Source organism: Leptopilina heterotoma, unplaced genomic scaffold (assembly GCF_015476425.1).
Source record: "Leptopilina heterotoma isolate Lh14 unplaced genomic scaffold, ASM1547642v1 Lhet_4, whole genome shotgun sequence".
In the NCBI taxonomy this organism is placed as follows: domain Eukaryota; kingdom Metazoa; phylum Arthropoda; class Insecta; order Hymenoptera; family Figitidae; genus Leptopilina; species Leptopilina heterotoma.
In genome coordinates, this window is record NW_025111063.1 from 917,480 (window position 1) to 936,434 (window position 18,955).

General features: G+C 25.2%; 2 protein-coding genes across 2 annotated transcripts; both read right to left on the bottom strand.

The window, feature by feature from the left end:
* Nucleotides 1–13,711: 13,711 nt before the first annotated feature.
* On the bottom strand, nucleotides 13,712–14,518 carry LOC122506239 (thioredoxin domain-containing protein 12-like). Its single transcript, XM_043618314.1, has 2 exons — nucleotides 14,231–14,518; nucleotides 13,712–14,009 (listed from the first exon to the last, which is right to left on the bottom strand). Exons 1-2 carry the CDS (start codon nucleotides 14,497–14,499, stop codon nucleotides 13,712–13,714), a joined length of 567 nt encoding a protein of 188 aa, XP_043474249.1. The 5' UTR covers nucleotides 14,500–14,518.
* Nucleotides 14,519–16,948: 2,430 nt separating this feature from the next.
* Nucleotides 16,949–17,920, bottom strand: LOC122506217 (39S ribosomal protein L33, mitochondrial). Its single transcript, XM_043618281.1, has 3 exons — nucleotides 17,757–17,920; nucleotides 17,350–17,453; nucleotides 16,949–17,138 (listed from the first exon to the last, which is right to left on the bottom strand). Exons 1-3 carry the CDS (start codon nucleotides 17,801–17,803, stop codon nucleotides 17,089–17,091), a joined length of 201 nt encoding a protein of 66 aa, XP_043474216.1. The 5' UTR covers nucleotides 17,804–17,920; the 3' UTR covers nucleotides 16,949–17,088.
* Between the last annotated feature and the right edge of the window lie 1,035 nt (nucleotides 17,921–18,955).

Sequence of the window (18,955 nt, forward strand, 5' to 3'; positions counted from 1 at the left end):
TTTTTTGATAATAGACAAGAAATCGGTTTTATTTGAATCCAATAAACTTGTTTTCAGTGTGAATAAAATTATTTTGAAGTTTCGTAGGTTTTTTTATTTTTAAATAAAATACAAGAGCTTTTGAAATTTATGAACACATTTTATTTATTGAATTTTTTTTCACTATGGTAACAGAAATTGTCAACACAATGATATTTTCCAATAGTTTTAAATTTATTTTTAAATATTTATAATTATAAGATTTTTTAATACAATTTAGATATTTTTTTTAACATTTCTTATCAGGTTGTAATGTTATTTTGAAACTCTCAAAATTTTATATCTAGGATTTCTTTTATTTATTTAAAGTGCATTCAGACGGGTTTCAAAGAAATTATATTAATTCTTTGAAATTGAAAAATATTTGTACTTATAAGTTCGATACTGATCGCATATATACGCTATCAACGTCAGAAAGTGGTTGGAGACGGTAGAGAGACAGAAATAAAGTTTTGTGGGGTGAAAATGGGAGGTTTAGGGGGAGTGGGAACGAGAGAATCCAATATAACTGCATACACGTTTATAAGGGCTTGGTAGGAATATATTGGAGCGGATATTGAAATACTTGTTGGTAGTTTGAGTCGAAGGCGAGAGATGCCTTTCCCGATGCCATCTTGATTGCGCAATCGAGGCATTGGCGGTACAGAATTCGATGATAATGAATCGTACACCTCAATCCTCTTATCTCACGTACTTTTTACCCCTCAAACCCCTCACACAGACTCTCTTGTTTATACCAATGTCAATTTTTCTCACCAATTCCCTTCATAACACAAAAAAAAATATGTATAATATATAAATAAAATAATCCGTTTTTCCCCACATTATTCTCTCTACTTTTGTCGATTAAAAATAATTATATAAAAATTTATTGTAATTTAAAATATTATTTGTTTTCTACTTGAAACGAAACAATTATAATATTCTATTTTAGTTTTTAATAATTTTAATTGAAAACTTTAAAAATAATTAAATTAAACAAACAATGTTTTTCAACTTTTTAAAATAATTGTGTCTATTAATAATTATAATTAAAAATTTCATTATTGAATTTTATTGAGATTGTATTGATAATAATTGAATCCCTAAGAAGAATTTAAAAAATTTTAAACACAATTGAATTTCTGCGAAGAATTTTATTACTTTTGAAAATAATTGAATTTCTGCAATAATTTGAAAGTTCAAAATTCAATTTTTTTTAGTGTTTTCAACTAAAATTCTTCTGTAAATCCATTATTTTTAATAATTTTTGAAAAAGTTCTTTGAGAATTTTCAAATTCATTTTTTTATAATAATTCAATTTTACAAAATTTCAATTATTCGTAAATTCTTCAATTAAATATATATTAGAAAATCGAAACATCAAATAATTTTAAAACAACCGCAATCAAACTTATTCAAAAACAATTGATTGCACAGAATTGTTAGTTAAAAATTTGAAAAATTCAAATTTTTAGATTTTAATTTGAAACCTTTTCAAAATTCAATTATTTCTCAAATTTTAACTAAAATTCATTTCTAAATCAAGTTTTAATATAAAACTCTACAAGAATTCAATTATTTATATTCAAAATTAAATAATTTATTGAATAATTGAATGTTTCTTAAAATTGAATTCTCATCAAGAATTTTATCAATAAATTTTTAAATAATTCAATTCTTTGGACGAATTTTAATAACATTTTTTAAGAATAATTACATTTTTGGAGAAATACGATTGAATGAAAAATTCAGATTTTCAAAAATTTTAATTTGAAACCTTTTCAAAATTCAATTATTTCTAAAACTTCACGCTCTAATGCTTTTAATATTCAATTACAATCTAAAATTTTAACTGAAATCCATTTTTAAATTAATTTTTAGTTAGAAAATTCTACTGGGAATTCGATTACTTAAATACAAAATTAAATAATTTATTGAATAATTGAATTCTTTGGACGAATTTTAATAAAATTTTTTAAGAATTATTATTTTTTTCGAGAAATTCGATTAAAATTGTAATAAAAATAATTAAAATTCTGCAATTGAGTTTTATTATTTATGAAAATAATTGAATTATGTATTGCGAAGAAATTTATAAAAAAAATTGTAAATAATTGAATTCCTATGAAATTTTTATTAATTTATGAAAATAAGTAAACGTTTGCGTAGAATTTTATTAAAATTTTTTAAATAATATTGAATTCTGTTGGAAAATTTTATTAAAATAGTAAATATTGAAAATCATTAAACTGAGAAAAATTTTTGAAAAGAATTGAAATAATTGAAATTTTGCCAAGAATTTTTAAAAATTTTTGAACATATAATTGAATTTTTGCGAAGAATTTTATTACTTTTAAAAATAATTGAATTTATGCAGTCATTTGTAATTTATCTAAAATTCTCGAAATTATATCGTACAATTTACGAACTTTTTGTTCTTTTTCAATCAAATTATACGGACTTTACGGACCTTTTTTCAAAAAACTGACTTTTACGGACCTGAAGCAAAATTTGCGGACCTTTACGGAATGTACGGACTTAGTTCGAGCCCTGAAAAAATAAAAAATAAAAAATTTTCTAATTTTATAAAAATGAAAAAATATAAAGTATGTTAAGGAGGAAGGTCGAAAAAGACAAGGTGGATGAGTGAAAAAAATAAAGAAAAGAGAGAATGAAAGGGGGGAAACACAGAGGGGGTTGGGTGTGAGGAAGGGAGGATACTCCCGACACCAACGATTCCGTCGAACACGGATGCTATTCGCTGGATCCATTCGAGTCTCAGCTTCAGTCGACAGATAGATAGAGTCAAGATTCAATTAGCTCTAGCTGTCAACAGCATAATACTCGTCGATTCAATACGTTTGTATAGGTGTATTCTCGCACGTGGCTTGACAAAACGTCAGAGTATACGTGCAAACTTACATTCTACGTCAATTGTCGAATAGATACTCCCTGCCAACAGTCTCCTATTTTATATAAACAAAATAGAAAATAAACACCAAATTATTTGCTTCAAATAAAAATTTTATTCATAAACATATAATAGACATTGACATATTTATAAAACTTTTATTTGAACCAAACAAACTTTTATTTAAACCAAATAAAATTTATTTAAAACAAATATTAAAAGTCTAGTTCGCTCTGAGTCAAATATATATAATAATTATTTTACATAATTTATATTCATTTAAAATTATATAGTAAATATAAATATATAATCTGGTACCAATTTGATACATTTAAAAAGACAAATATTTTTTTTATTTTCATTTCAATATAATTACAAATAAGCAAAAATTTTATTGATTCATCCGACATAAATATATTTTTGGGAGTTCGAAAAATTATAATTATTACTATATTGAAAAATATAACTACAAGTATTTAAAAATAATATTGTGTTGACAATATTTTTGTTACCATAGAGACAAAAAATCGATATATTGACTTCACAAAATGTGAAAATTTATAAATTTTTAAAGATCCTGTATTTTATATAATATAAAAATAAAAAACCTCTAAATATATTCATACAACATTAATTTGTAACTATTATAAGTCGTAAATGCCTATACTGAAAATAAATCAATTTCATTTAAATGTTGGTACCAATTAGATACGTTCAAAAAACAATGATGTTTTTTTACTTTTGTTGAATAAAATAACAAAATATACAAATACATTGGTAAATCTGATATATAAATTTTTAAGAGTTTAAAATAAATATTAATTAAATAAGAAAATGATAAAAAATTATGTGAATTGTCAAAGAATTAAAATCATAATTATTTAAAAGTAGTGCTTTGTTGACAATTTTTGTTTCCATAGTGAGTGAAAAAATCAATAGATTTATTTGAAAATATTTATGGATTTCGAAAGGTCTCGAATTTTATGAAAAAATAAAAAAAAACTACGAAACTTTAAAAAAAATTTTATAGATTACTCTCTACTTGGAAGTGTCCAATTGCTACCAAGTACAGTATCTACATTAAATCATAATTTTATTCAAACTTTGATACCAATTTGATACATTCAAAAAAAAGTGATATTTATTTTTTTCTATAATTACAGTAAAAAAATGTTATTGAGAAGATGTACATTTATTTCAAAATTATGCACACTAGTCCTGCAATAAAATTGTTCTTTACTCAGCCCTATTAAAAATAAATAAAATAAATCCGATATAAATTTTTGAGAAAAAATAACAACCTGATAAGAAATTGTGTTGACAATTTCTGTTACAATAGTGTAAAAAAAATCAATAAATAAAATGTGTTCATAAATTTCAAAAGGTCTTGTATTTTATTTAAAAATAAAAAACCTACGAAACCTCAAAATAAAAAAATATACACTAAAAAACCGTTTATTGGATTAAAAAAACCCGATTTCTTGTCTATTATTAAAAATAAAATATTTACTTGAAACAAATAATTTTTAATTGAATCAAATAAATTGAGGCGTTGATGTTATTAGGGGATACGTGCCATTTTAAGTATTATGAACAAATAAATTCGCAGTATTTGAAGCTTAAGTGATTTAAATAAAAATTATTTGATTCAAGTAAATATTTATTTCATAATGGACAAATAATGAAATATTTAAAACAAATAAATATTTTTTTCAGTGTTAATTTAAAAATTTTTCTATTACAAGGTGATTAATTGTGTCGACATAATGTTTGTTACTATAATGATGAATATAAATTAACAGATTGATTTTATAAAATGTGGAAATTAATAAATTTCTAAATATCCCGTATTTTCGATAAAAATAAATAATAACCTACAAAACCTAAAAATATGTTCAATATCGAGTCGCAAATGCCAATATTGAGATAAAATCATAATTTGATTGAAATGCTATAGCACCAATTTGTTCGACAATAACAAAACATACAATAAATCTGATATAAATTTTCAAAACTTTAAAAAAATTATTAATTAGGTAAGAAAATGACAAAAAAATATGTGAGTTGTCAAACAATTAAAATTATAATTATTTAAAAATAGTGTTGTGTTGACAATTTTTGTTTCCATAGTGGTTACAAAAAAATCAATATAGATTTACTTTAAATTGTGAATATTTATAGATTTCGAAAGGTCTCGTATTTTATGTAAAAAAAAAACACATGAAACTTCAAAATATTTATTTAGATTACTTTTAATGACTTTTAACTTGAAAGTATCCAATTGTTTCCAACTGACGCACAATATTCAAAATAAATCTTAATTTGAACCAAATTATGATACGCACTAAACAAAAACTTATTGTATTCAAATAAAAACGATTTCTTTTCTATTATTAAATAAAATATTTACTTGCAACAAATAACTTATTTTAATCAAATTAATTGAGGATGTACTGAAAACCATTATCCACCACAAATCCATCATACCAAATACCAAAGTATCATAAAATACCAAAAAATAAAATATAGAATTACTATTGTCGACAAAAAAATTTTTTTTCTTTTCTATTAAAAGTTTACCAGGCTTATTTCCAAACAAGAAGTTTTGATCGATAACAAATTAGTCGTGTGTTTAACTGAACAAGATAATTGCAATAACATTTGTAAATAGAAACTTAACTAGTGCTAATTTTCCCATCTGACCTATATAGATCAACAAATACGGTAAAGTCCATACCTATAAATACTTCACTTTTTGAAAAATCGAGTCAGATAGAAAGTATCCATTCAACAGAAAAGTAGATTTTTTATAAACAGTGATAGAATACATCTCTTTGTATAATTCTCTCCGAATATAAGTTTCACTGCAGTTTTTAAATCAAATTAGCCACAATGAAGCTAATTAGTTACGTGACGATTGTCATTATTATTTGGATAGAAATTCTAGTATCATCTTCGACTGGTAATTACTATAGAGGATTGGTGAAGTATCTACGGAGAAAATCAAAACTACATCAGGTAATGTTTATTCTCGACGATGAAATTAACAATACAACAAAAACGATTCATTCTGTCATGAGAACAGTAAACAGGAATTTTCCATCCTTCAGTATCAGTATCAATGAAAGAAGAAGTAAACTCAATGCAAATTATTTAAAGTCACTTGAACGACCAAAAAAGACAACATTGTTCATTGTAGAAATGAGTGAAATGAACTCGAAAAAAAATCACCAGATCATTGATGTAATGTATTTAATTAAACGGTTAACGAAACAGTCATCGCAGCCAAAGGTTTTAACCGTAAGAGAACGTGAATCATATTCTAAGAATTATGATCAATTTTTGAAATTTTTGTGGAAGAATGATTTTTTGGACATTACGATTTTGACACACGATCAACCACAAACTGTGTTATTGGAGAAAAAAAGAGACAAACGACCTGATTTGTACATGATGAATCCTTTTGCAAAGAAATACTCCGCTGGGCCAGTGTCATCTAAGAGTTTATGGTTTCCTAATAAACTGCAGAATTTGCATGGATATCCCCTAAGTATCATAGTAGATAGCGGATTTCAATATTTGAAAAAATTGGGAAGATTTGGTAAATTTTTAGAACAAGGAATGAATTTTAAACTTAATATTCTTGAAATTATTGAAACCGATTTGTCAATAGAATGGAAAACAAAAATGTTAATTCAAGAAGAAGCTGAATTATGGTTGAACCCACTATTTTATATTGGTAAATTAAATCAACATTTAATGAAAATGAGTACTTATGTCCATAATGATCTTAAAGCTGTAGTTCCAGAAATCGAAAGTACCTCGAAAATCATTGTTATTTCGCAAGAGTTTTTGTACATGCTCTTTGGAACAATTGGTATGATTTGCCTACTCAAACTCACTGCTATTATAATGAGGTTCAAGAAAAATATATGGCAAACGTTTAACATGAGTCAAATTGTAATGGGAATGTCTGTTGTTCAGGAACCAGTAACCTTAGCGGAAAAAACAGTATTTGGATCGCTGGTAATTGCTTGCATTGTATACACAGGATATTTATATTCTGTTATCCTGGATCTCTCGTTGCAAATTTCAACATCGAGAATAGAAACACTCGCAGAATTGGCTGCATCTTCTTTGACACCAGTAACCACAGTTGATGGAGCAATTGCCATAATGTCAAAAAGTTCTATTCCTCATATTCGTAAATTGTCACAAAAAGCCATTCAAGAGAAAAGTAAGTGGAATTGTCTACGACATTTGAATGATTATCAAAATGTAACTTGTATTACTGCTGTTGCTCAAAGTTTTGTTAATCATTATATCAAAATAAAGGGACAATTTAAGGGAAGAGTTTTGAAAGAATCTGTCCTTAGCTATGACACTTTTTTCTTATCAAGGCCTTACAGTCCGTACACTGATCGCTTTCAAGAAATAATCAGAAGAGCCACAGAAAGTGGAATTCTAAAGGGACTAACACATCAAGAAGAAGAAAAGCATCACATTATTACACGTCCAGAACAAATCGAAAAAGAAAAGCTACTGCTCATCTCGCTTTACATACTTTCTATCGGTTTTACTTTGTCCATTATTACATTCCTCATTGAAATTGTAGCAAAAAAATTTGGTCCCAAAATTTCTGCATTCATCAAAAGACAATTCTAAAGCATTTCGTTATAGTCATCCAGTACACTTCAAATAATCTTTCACCCAAAAGAAAACAATAAATCCATTTTGTATAGTGAATTGTGGATGTGCAACAAAAAAATATCTGAATTTTTAAATAATAAAGTAAATAAAAAATAGGTTAAAGAGGAAAAAATATAGGAGAAGAACACACGGGATTCTTGAAGTACATGAAGTAAAATGGAAAGAAACTACTTCAACTCTGATGTAATCCTTGTGACTAATGAAATTCCATGATTTTGAGAAAGTGCATATAGTGAAATAGAATATCAAGGAATCTGTGACCCGTGTAGGAGTCGATGTAGATGGCTGAAAAGGTAGTGGATAGGTATCATTTATCCGAAGCAGGGTGATACCAGCCATTTTCAATTTATTTTCAAGAACCTTTCGCAGGAAGCAGAATTGAAGGGTGAGATGAGTTACCTTCACCAACCACCCACGGACACAGTCGTTCACTTAATTCAAATATAAATATCGACATATCTCTGAGGGTTTTCCAGATGTTTTAATTTGAATATTGAGTTTTGAAAATTCAATCACAAAAATTTTGTCATATCATAATTACAGTGGAACCCCAATAATTATCTGAAAATCTTCTAAGCTAAATTGTAAATAATTTTATCCAAACTTTCAATATCTAAAGTGTCAATAATTTTATCCGAACTTCCACTATCGGAAGTGTAAATAATTTTATCCAAACTGAAAATAATTTTATCCAAACATCTATGTCAACCATGGGTTCGTATAATCGAGGTTCTACTGTACTTCAGTAGAAACAGACATCTAATCGTAAATCGTAAGTTTTTGCACGAAAGAGGTATTAAATAATAAACACAAAACGCTATCCAAAATGCATTAAATGAAAAATATCTTTTTAAATTTGACCCCGTTTTTAAAAGAGACAAAAAATAGGCACAAAAAAGAAGAAAAAAAACGTGAATACGTGATATATTCATCATCATCATAAGTATAGTGTATACAAGCGTGTATAAATATTCACATATGTATACATATATAGAGAGAAAGAAAAACGAGTAAACTGTAAAGGTTGTAGAATTTATTGAGGCCTCTCTTTGCAAATGCGAGAGTATTTAACCGACTGTATTTATTACGAGAGAGAGAAAATGAGTGAGAAAGTTGTTTAAAGCAAATGCGGAGTGATGAAAATAGAGAGAGAAAGAGAGAGAATTATGGAAAAAAAATAACGTAGTTAATTAGCGGCGAGCCACTTTACTTAACTTGGGTTCAGTGCACAGTGCACACTGTAATAAGCAAAGAACAACTCGCGAGCAAACACCCTTGAACGTGAGGAAACTGAAACTCAAAAGCCAGACAAGCTTTCGACCCAGACTATTAACGATTTTGCTTTTATAAACAGAAATTATATTTGAGGCTGTACTCTCGTGAGGCCACTTGACACATAACTTTGCTTGATATAGTTGTTTATATATATAAACATGTATATACACGGCACGCGCATTGTATAAAAAACATTTATATATTCTTTTTTTTTCATTATTTTTACTTTAAATTTTCAACGGATATAAAAGAGTGCAATGCGCGCATTTACCTTTTTTTCTGTTTTTTTTTTAAATCACGAGTCAATGTAGAAACTATTCAAGAGGGCATTGCGGGCGGATTAAACAGTGATTTTTATTGAAATCATAAAGAGACCCCTGTAAATGTATGACTAGCTTTTTTTCTCTATACAATTCATTTGTGCGGTATTTTATACCGATTATAAATCCTACAATATGAAGTTGAAAAAAAAGAAAATTGAAAAATGATTTATTAATAAAATTAAGAGAAACAAAATTATTTCTGCACATTATTGTATATTATTGTAAATCACGAAAGTTGAATAAAATAAAGAAAGTAATAAATAAATACAGGCCTTGCACTCACCTACTAAAACCTACTATTTACTGCTTTTTTGTAGTTGCTCTTTTTTTATTTGTTACACTAAAATCCCTGACTTTTCCCTGAACTCTGGTAACCCTATATATAAATATTACGTTTAATTATAATAAATCGAATTATTATTATTAAATATTAAATTTAATTATAATAAATCCAATTATTATTATCAAATATTAAATTTAATTATAATAAATCCAATTATTATAATTAAATATTAAATTTAATTATAATATATTTAATATAAAAAAAAATTTGTATTTCAATTGTCCACAGCGAAAAATGAAAAGGGATTCTCAGTCGTTGAACGAAAAGGACAATTGTATAGTGAAGTGTGTATAGAGAAATTGAAATGGCAACATCATTAAACGACAACGACAACGACAGGTCTACCACTGAAAATTGAACACAGAGAAAACAGGGGAAAGGATAAGAAGATTTCTTGAAGGGTGAAGGAGAGAAAAAGTGAAACGCCACTGGGTCCCCCTCCTCCTCCCTCACCGCACATTTTACACGCCTCGTGGATCTCAAATCGTTTGAAATCCCGGACGGTGGAAATAATACAACTTTGTGTTCCTTGGCGCGGGATCAAAGGGATACCAGGGGCTTTTCTAAGGTCATGGCATCAAGTCTCCAATCTCAAGTCTTTCTATCTGCATCTTTGCGACCCTCTCACGGAAATGATCATTTTAGTAGATCGAGGCCCTATCGCACAGAGAGATGAATCCTCATTAAACAAAGAAAAAGAGAGAGAGAAAGAGAGAAATGTTTTGCGAGGATGTGTCCCTAACGTGAAAGAAAGTAGATTTCATTTTTGCCCGACTAAACTCAAAGGATTGAAAAAAAAAATGGAAAATAAAAATAGAAATAAATAAATGAAAACAAAGAAAAATACTAGAATTTCTCTTTTTCAAAAATGAAATTGTGAATTAAAAATTTTTCTACCATTGAATGTGTACAAACATTTTTTTTCATTAATTTTTTAATTTTTAAAACAAAATTTAAAATATCTCGTTTCCTTGAAAACATTATAATTATTTTGATCAACTTTATATTCCTTGCAAAAAAACGAATTGATTAATGTGAAATGAAGTATATAAATTTCAGCAGTATTTATCATATTCAGGGTGGCCACATTTTTCATAATTAAAAAAAAAGAAATTCACGGTCATTTCCCGGTCATAAATTATTTTTTCCGATCATAAAGAATAACTATGAAAATAAATTATTTCATGAATAATGAAGCTAAATGCCACAAAAGAGAAGAAAAAATGTTGAATTTTGAGAAATTCGGTTTTTCGAATTTTTGATAATTTTTAATAATTTTAAATTTTTTACCAAAGGGTTGAGACTATTAAATAAGTAAAGTTTTTTTGAAGAGCCCAAAAATAATGAAGCTTAATGCCACAAAAGAGAAGAAAAAATGTTGAATTTTAGGAAATTCGGTTTTTTGAATTTTTGATAATTTTAAATTTTTTAACAAAGGTTGGAGACTATTAAATAAGTAAAGTGTTTTTGAAGAGCCCAAAAATAATGAAGCTAAATCCCATAAAAGAGAGGAAAAAATGTTGAATTTTAAGAAATTCGGATTTTTGAATTTTTGATAATTTTCGATAATTTTGGATTTTTTACCAAAGGGTGGAGACTATTAAATAAGTAAAGTATTTTCCAAAAGCACAAAAATAATGAAGCTAAATCCCATAAAAGATAGGAAAAAATATTGAATTTTAAGAAATTTGGATTTTTGAATTTTTGATAATTTTCGATAATTTTGGATTTTTTACCAAAGGGTGAAGACTATTAAATAAGTAAAGTATTTTCCAAAAGCACAAAAATAATGAAGCTAAATCCCATAAAAGAGAGGAAAAAATATTGAATTTTAAGAAATTTGGATTTTTGATAATTTTCGATAATTTTGGATTTTTTACCAAAGAGTCGAGACTATTAAATAAGTAAAATATTTTCCAAGAGCACAAAAATAGTGAAGCTAAATGCCATAAAAGAAAAGAAAAAATGTTGAATTTTAAGAAATTCGGTTTTTTGAATTTTTGGTAATTTTCGATAATTTTTGATTTTTTACCAAGGAGTCGAGACTAATTAATAAGTAAAGTGGTTTTGAAGAGCCCAAAAATAATGAAGCTAAATACAGTAAAAGGGAAGAAAAAATGGTGAATTTTGAGAAATTCGGTTTTTCGAATTTTTGATAATTTTTAATAATTTTTGATTTTTTGCTAAAGGTTGTAGACTATTTAATAAGTAAAGTGTTTTTAAAGAGCACAAAAATAGTGAAGCTAAATGCCATAAAAGAAAAGAAAAAATGTTGAATTTTAAGAAATTCAGATTGTTGGATTTTTGATAATTTTCGATAATTTTTGATTTTTTACCAAAGAGTCGAGACTATTAATTAAGTAAAGTATTTTTAAAAAGCACAAAAATAATGAAGCTAAATGCCATACAAAAGAAGAAAAAATATTGAATTTTGAGAAATTCGGTTTTTCGAATTTTCGTTAATTTTTAATAATTTTAAATTTTTTACCAAAGGGTTGAGACTACTTAATAAATAAAGTGCTTTTGAAGAGCCCAAATATAATAAATCTATAAATGCAGATTGGTAGAAACACTTTTAAACGTATTTGTAGAAACTAGTACGACAGCTAGTTATTTATAAAGATAATTGAAATAATTGAATTCTTAAGATGAATTTTATTAAAATTTCTTTTTAAATACTCTCTAAATCTGAATATGTGAAATTTCACTTATTGTACGTTATAAGTCGTCCTCTCGATCAATAAGTGCATATACACTTATAAATAAGTGAATTTTTCACTTATTCTGAGTGAAATTTCACTTATTATAAGTGTATATGCACTTATTGATCGAGAAGACGACTTATAACGTACAAATATGTGAATTTTCACATATTCAGATTTAGAGAGTAATTGAATTTTTTTGTGGAATTTTATTGAAATAGTAGACATTGAAAATAATTGAATTTTGATACATTATTGAAATTAATTAATTTTCTACGAAGAATTTTATTAAAATTATTTTGAAAAAAAATTGAATTGTTAAAAAGAACATTTCATTAAAATTATTGTGAAAATAATTTAAATTATTTTTTAAATTTAAATAAATAATTTGTAGCAAAGGTTTTTAAAGTAATAGAATTTCTTTGATGAATTTTATATAAAGTTTTTAAGAATAATTTCATTTTTCGAAAAATTCCATTAAAATTGTATAAATTAAAAATAATTGAAATTCTCCTATGAGTTTTATTATTTATGAAAATAATTGAATCTCTTTAAAAAAATTTTATTATTTATGAAAATAATTGAATTATTGCTAAGAAATTTATAAAGAATTTGTAAATAATAGAATTGCTGTGAAATTTTTATTAGGTATTTATTTCTATTTTTTCTCACAAAATTTTTTTTTCCTGGTCCAAAAAAATTCCCTGTCATTTCCCGGTTTTCCCGGTCCATTAATAACTATTTTTATTTTAAAAAAAAATTCAAATTTTGTATTTTTTTAATTTATCAGAAACGTTGCGGTATTCAGAAAATTTTTATAAATAATCTCTAATTTAGGAAAATTTTGTTTATTTGATAAACAAAGCTATATTATTGACAATTTTTTTACGATTTTTATAGTCGATTATGAAATTAGGGATTTTTATAAAAAAAAGGATTTTTTCCGAAACGGGGTTTCTTTGATTTCATTAAAATTATCTTAAAATTAACAAATTTTTTTACCTAATCTTTTGCACTTCTTTAAATTTCAGTTTCTTAATTTTCAATTTCATATTTTGAATTTTTATATTAAATTCCAATTAGAAACTAGAAATTCTAATTAGAAATGAAAAAATAAAAAAAAAAAAACGGTAAAATTCTGTTTTTTAAAAATAAAATTGTAAATCAGAAATTTTTCTACTTTTATACCTACGTAAAATTTTTACAAGTTTTTTTGAGAAACATTCCATTAGAATTATCTGAATATTTTTGAAATTATTTTATTAATTTCAATTTTTCATAATTTTCAGTCTTTTATTTACAATTTTTTTTACATTTTATATTTTATATATTTTATATCTTTTATATTAATTTAATTTACAATTTTTCATTTTTTTTATATTTGGAATTTTGATTTTTGAATTTTTGTTCTTTAATTAAATTCTACTTAGGCAACAATGGGTTCAGGAAATTTTTGATCATTATTCTCCTCTCTATATTCCTCGGGACTTTCTTCTTCCGAAATTAATTTCAAAACAAAATTCATAGTGTCAATAATTTGCGCTGCTGTATTGTAATAGTAACGATTATTAGAATCAGTATCTAAACTTTTATTATATGCTTCTTTAATCAATATCCCGTCCGGTGCGTAAAAAAGAATTCTCGGTATATACTTTCCATCGGGATAAAATTTTTTCCTATTGTTCACGATATCCTCCTTATTATTCACCTTCACCATGATGAAACTAATTACAAATAAAAGAATTTAATTTAAACTAAATCAGGGAAAAAATACTAAATTTTGTGTTTCAATAAATAAGTAAAATCGACTTTTTTTAAAATAAATTTTTTAAATAAATAAATAAAAAACAAATAAAATAAAAAATGTTATTTTTCCTAGATTATAAAATCTATAAGAACTATTAAAAAAAAGGTTATACTACAATTATTGCATTTTTTTGTTTACTTTTTACTAAGATCAATAATTCTCAATGATTTTGTAAATTTATTTTTCAATTTTCTACACGCCGGACACCATGAATTGTGAATTAAAAGAAATATCGGTTTTCTTGTTTGTTTTGCTTTTCTAAATGCATCGCGAATATCGCACCATTTATATAAACTATTGAAATCATCGGAATCACTATTGTCAACGGATTTTAAAACAGATTTTACTATTTGACTTGCAATGAACGGTAAATTTAGTGCCAAAACATTTTTAAAGGAATTTTTCATATCGCCAAAAAGGAGGAAAAGTTGGAAACTTTTTTATAGGTTAAAAAATTTTATTTACGCCATGAGAAAAAATTTTGCACCAAGAAAAAAAAGAAGAATCAAAAATATTTATCTACTTCTCAACAATAATGAATTGACTATCTTTTTTTTTTTATTTTTTACACGAGACAAAAAGACAATTGTGTCAAATTGTGAAGACATTGCGTGTCAATGATTCTCGAAAAATTATGATACGATAAGTAGTGAAATAATTTTCCTTTTTATCATAATTTGCCAAGTGGTAATTGAAGTTTCTAAGGAGGGACGGACCGTATATTATCGCAACCAAGACGAATGACCCTGACAGATTTAGAATTTTTTTCCAACAATATAAATTCCACGCAAAATAAATTATTGTTGTCAGGAAAAATTCTAATTTCTCCTCCAAAAAAATATTTAACTTCTACTTTTTTTAATTTCGAAAAATTGAACAATTAATTTGTGAACAATCTTTTCAATTATCAGCGAATGCATCACATTCAATTTCAGCTATTTACTGTGGTTCCGGTCACGATAATATTTCCACCTTGACATTAATTACAATGAATACGTCTACAAATAAACTCAAGAACGAATCGAAAACAAGAAATAAGAAAATAAAAAAGAAGAAATTTCTAATAAACAAAACCAAAAGAGAAAAGACTAATTAAAAAATTCAGGTAAAATTTTCCAATTTACAACAAAATTGATAATTTCTATTTTTTATTTTCAGGACATTTTTTTTATGAGAAGTTAATGATGCACTTAATTAAACGTAGCTCCAGAGGTACTATATAAAGTCTACGAGAAACACTTTAAGTCCATAGACGATAAAAGTGTCTCAACATGTCTCAAGTTAAGAAATTTGTCTTTTGTGTTATTCTATTTGCGATGGTAGCTAGTGTCCTTTGTCAGAATTGTAAAACACCTGGACGATATGTAAGAAACTAATTAACGTCTTACGTAACTTGGAAAAAAGAAACTATAAACAATTTTTTTTTAATCACTGAATAAATATTTACTCCATTCTAATTCTCCAATTCTCTATTCTAACTAATTAAATCATAAAACTAAAATCTAATTTTAATGATAGATAATCTAATTTGATTATAAATCCGAAAAATTTAAAATTCCTTTTAAAAAATTTTGTTTCATCTTCCATTTTATTTATTACATAATTTATATTTTCAGTGTGGAGATGATGAAAATTGCTGTGGCGGCTGCTGTAGAAATAACGTTTGCATACAGAGTGAGTAAACTTTTTTCTTTTTTGAAAAAAAGAAATTTAAATGTATTTTTATTTCAAGACCGAAGACCGAATAAACAGAAATTTTAAGATAGAGACTAAAATTTTATTTCAATATTTTTTTTTCGAAAACCGTTATGTAAGCTAGACTAAATAAAATCCGATAAATTGACTGAAGAATTTCTAAAATTGCATTTAAAGTTATTTTTAAAGCTTAGATAATTTAGTTAATATTATTTAATAACCTTATAATTATTTATTCATACTAATTTTTGTTTTTGGAAAAAAAAACTTCGATTTTTGTCCTTAGTCAATAATTTGATCAAAATCGAATGAAAAATTAATAAAAATTAAAATTTTAAACAAATAATCAATTCATTTACACACTGAGAAATACATATTATGTAATAAATTGATTAATTTAATTAATATTATTTATTAAATAAAACTTAATAAATAATAATTATTTTTAATTTATTATTAATTTAATATTTAATATCGTTGATTAATTAAAAATTAATGTTTTAATTATTTGTTTAGTATAGATTAACAATAATTAACTAATAATATTAATTACTTAATAATAATAAAATAACAAAAAAATATAATTTTCTACAAAAATAATTAGGTTTAAATTAATAAATTCCAATTCGATTGTTACTGTGAATTTTAAATATTTAGTTGATTCGTTAACTAAATTTAAAAACTTAATTTCTTTGGAAAAGTATTTTCGCAAGCAAATAAATTTTAATTTGATTTTTAAAAAAAGTTTGTCAACGATTTTCAAACAATAATATTTACTAAATTAAAAAAATAGTTATTTAATATATAAATTAAAAAATTCATTATAACTGATAGAAAAATAAAAACTCTAAATTTTGAAATTTTCAGCTACCGACTTGTGTTACAAAAAGGATTATCAATATCCTTGTTCGGAACATTTGTGTCCACCGGGCTTCACTTGCCACGTCTATCAACCTGATTGCGAAGGATGTGAACCCGAACCACAATGTGGATAATAAATAAATAACTGTTTGCTTATAATTTGTGCGCTATTAAAATATTCGATTTTAAAGAATTCATTTTTCTTTATTTAAAATCTCCAACGAAGTTTATTCCTCCTTTATGTATTCAGAGGATTTTATACTTAAATTCTAGTATAATGAGGTAAACCTCTTATTCGTGTAAATTTCCATCTTCTTTTATTTATTTTTTTTTTTTTAATAAAGAAGTGAATTTTGTATAATAATCGCAGACAATTGGTTGATATATTTATATAAATTATTGTAAAATATAAGTTGTTATAAATTATCTATTTCTCTACCTTACAGGGCACGTATCTTTTTTACCTCTTTGTAGTAAGCTTCTCTTTGAACTGAAAAATAAAAATAATTTTTCTTTAAAAAATATTTAACAAATTTCATTTTACTATATTCTTATAAAATTTTCTCAGGAATTTAATTCCATTTAATTGTTATTGTATTTAAAAATTCAAAGTATACAAAAAAAATAGAATTTAGATAATTTTGAAAAAAATAAATATTTAAATTTTATTCGTAAATATTTAGTATTAACGTAAAACTCACTCCATGGGTCGAATTTGATCATTTCAATTTTGTCATCTTCTCTAGAGCGCACAAGTACTATTCTGTGGCCACTCACCATACTTTCTATTTGAACCATAAGGAACCTGAAATAAAAAAATTAAATATTTGTATGTAGTTATAAACAAAGAGATTAACCGGTTGTAAAGACGAATCTCATTAATGGATCTGAACTATTATGATTTTAAATTCTAATTATTGTATTTTACTTATCATAAATTATTAAAATATACAAGAAAAATATTGCTCAGTGAATGAAAAATTTATTTAGATTTGAAATAATTTTTCGCAATAAATAAAATTATACTTTTCAGCATGAAACTAAAACATAACCTCAAAATGGTTGGGAATTGAATGTCATACATGTTTCAAAATAGCAAAAGAATTACCTGCTCTTCTTCTTAGCTTCGTTTAACAATAAAGATGTAAGGAGCATAATTTTAGTTTTATAATATCTTTTTCTTCAAATTAAATACACAAGAATTAACAATTGTAATTTATTTACTTTTTCGAAACAGTGTTGTTTTTTAATAGCAGAAGGAAATGAAATGTTCACTGCGACGCAGGCACGCGCAGACCGCGATTTTCGAAAATAAAAAGTATTTTAATAAAACAATATTAATCTATTTTTATTGCAATAAAAATTATTATAATATAATTTAATTAATGCTTACCAAATGGAAATGGTGAAAAATCGAAGACCACAGAGAAAATTTCTTGAATACACTTCACTTTTATTTATTTCATTTATAATTTACTATTTAATTTAAAATCATGAATTGTCATTAACACCGAAATTATTAATTAATTAATGTTTATTTAATTTATATTTACAAAAGCGTTTGTCAGATTTGAAAAATTCAATAATATTTACAATTTAATTTGCCGACTGGAAAATTTGAGGTTATGTAACTATGAACAACTTGTTATCAAAGCTCGTGCAAAGAAATAATTATACTGCGCATATATTTTTGCTATTAGTTTATAATTTGTAGAAATAAAAAATTCCTACTCAGGAATACAAAGAATGATTTAATATCAATTAAATATAATCTGTAATTAATTGTTGACAATTGACACGGTTTCCAACTCTCCGGAAATTGACTGCAATTTCCCGCGTACTTTGTAGAGAAATACTTGTTTAACAAACTAACCTCTCCAAGCAACAATGCAAATTATTAACATATAACATTGTCTACGCTAATTATTGTATTATCAAAACACCGAAAACAACAAAATAAACTGTAAATTTGCTTAAAATATTAAAAGAATAACAAATTATTCGACATTCGATTGATTTAACCAGTCATTTGTACGTATGAAACATAGCGGGAAGGAATGATGTTTTAACGCGATATTAACTAATTATATTAAGTTCCCCAAATCTGCAAACACTTGTACTAATTTATTTTTCACCTTAGATAACGAATTTCAATTAAAAATTATTACCACAACTGCGGATTATTAATTATAACTTGATTATTACAAACAATTAAACCGCGACACTAATTCTCTAGAATCCTTGTTCTCACTAATGTGAACCCCGAACGGAAGTAAACCATAATGCACTAGCGCGGGAAAATTGAAC

Bases quoted from the DNA above. Each gene is read 5' to 3' on its own strand.
- LOC122506239 (XM_043618314.1), bottom strand. From the start codon at position 14,499: ATGAAAAATTCCTTTAAAAATGTTTTGGCACTAAATTTACCGTTCATT. The intron at 14,010-14,230 runs GTAAACAAAAAA...ATTTGTAATTAG, and splicing joins ATTATTGATCTTAGTAAAAA to TTTCATCATGGTGAAGGTGA.
- LOC122506217 (XM_043618281.1), bottom strand. From the start codon at position 17,803: ATGCTCCTTACATCTTTATTGTTAAACGAAGCTAAGAAGAAGAGCAG. The intron at 17,454-17,756 runs GTAATTCTTTTG...TTTTTATTTCAG, and splicing joins GAAGCTAAGAAGAAGAGCAG to GTTCCTTATGGTTCAAATAG. The intron at 17,139-17,349 runs GTGAGTTTTACG...TTTATTTTTCAG, and splicing joins GATCAAATTCGACCCATGGA to TTCAAAGAGAAGCTTACTAC.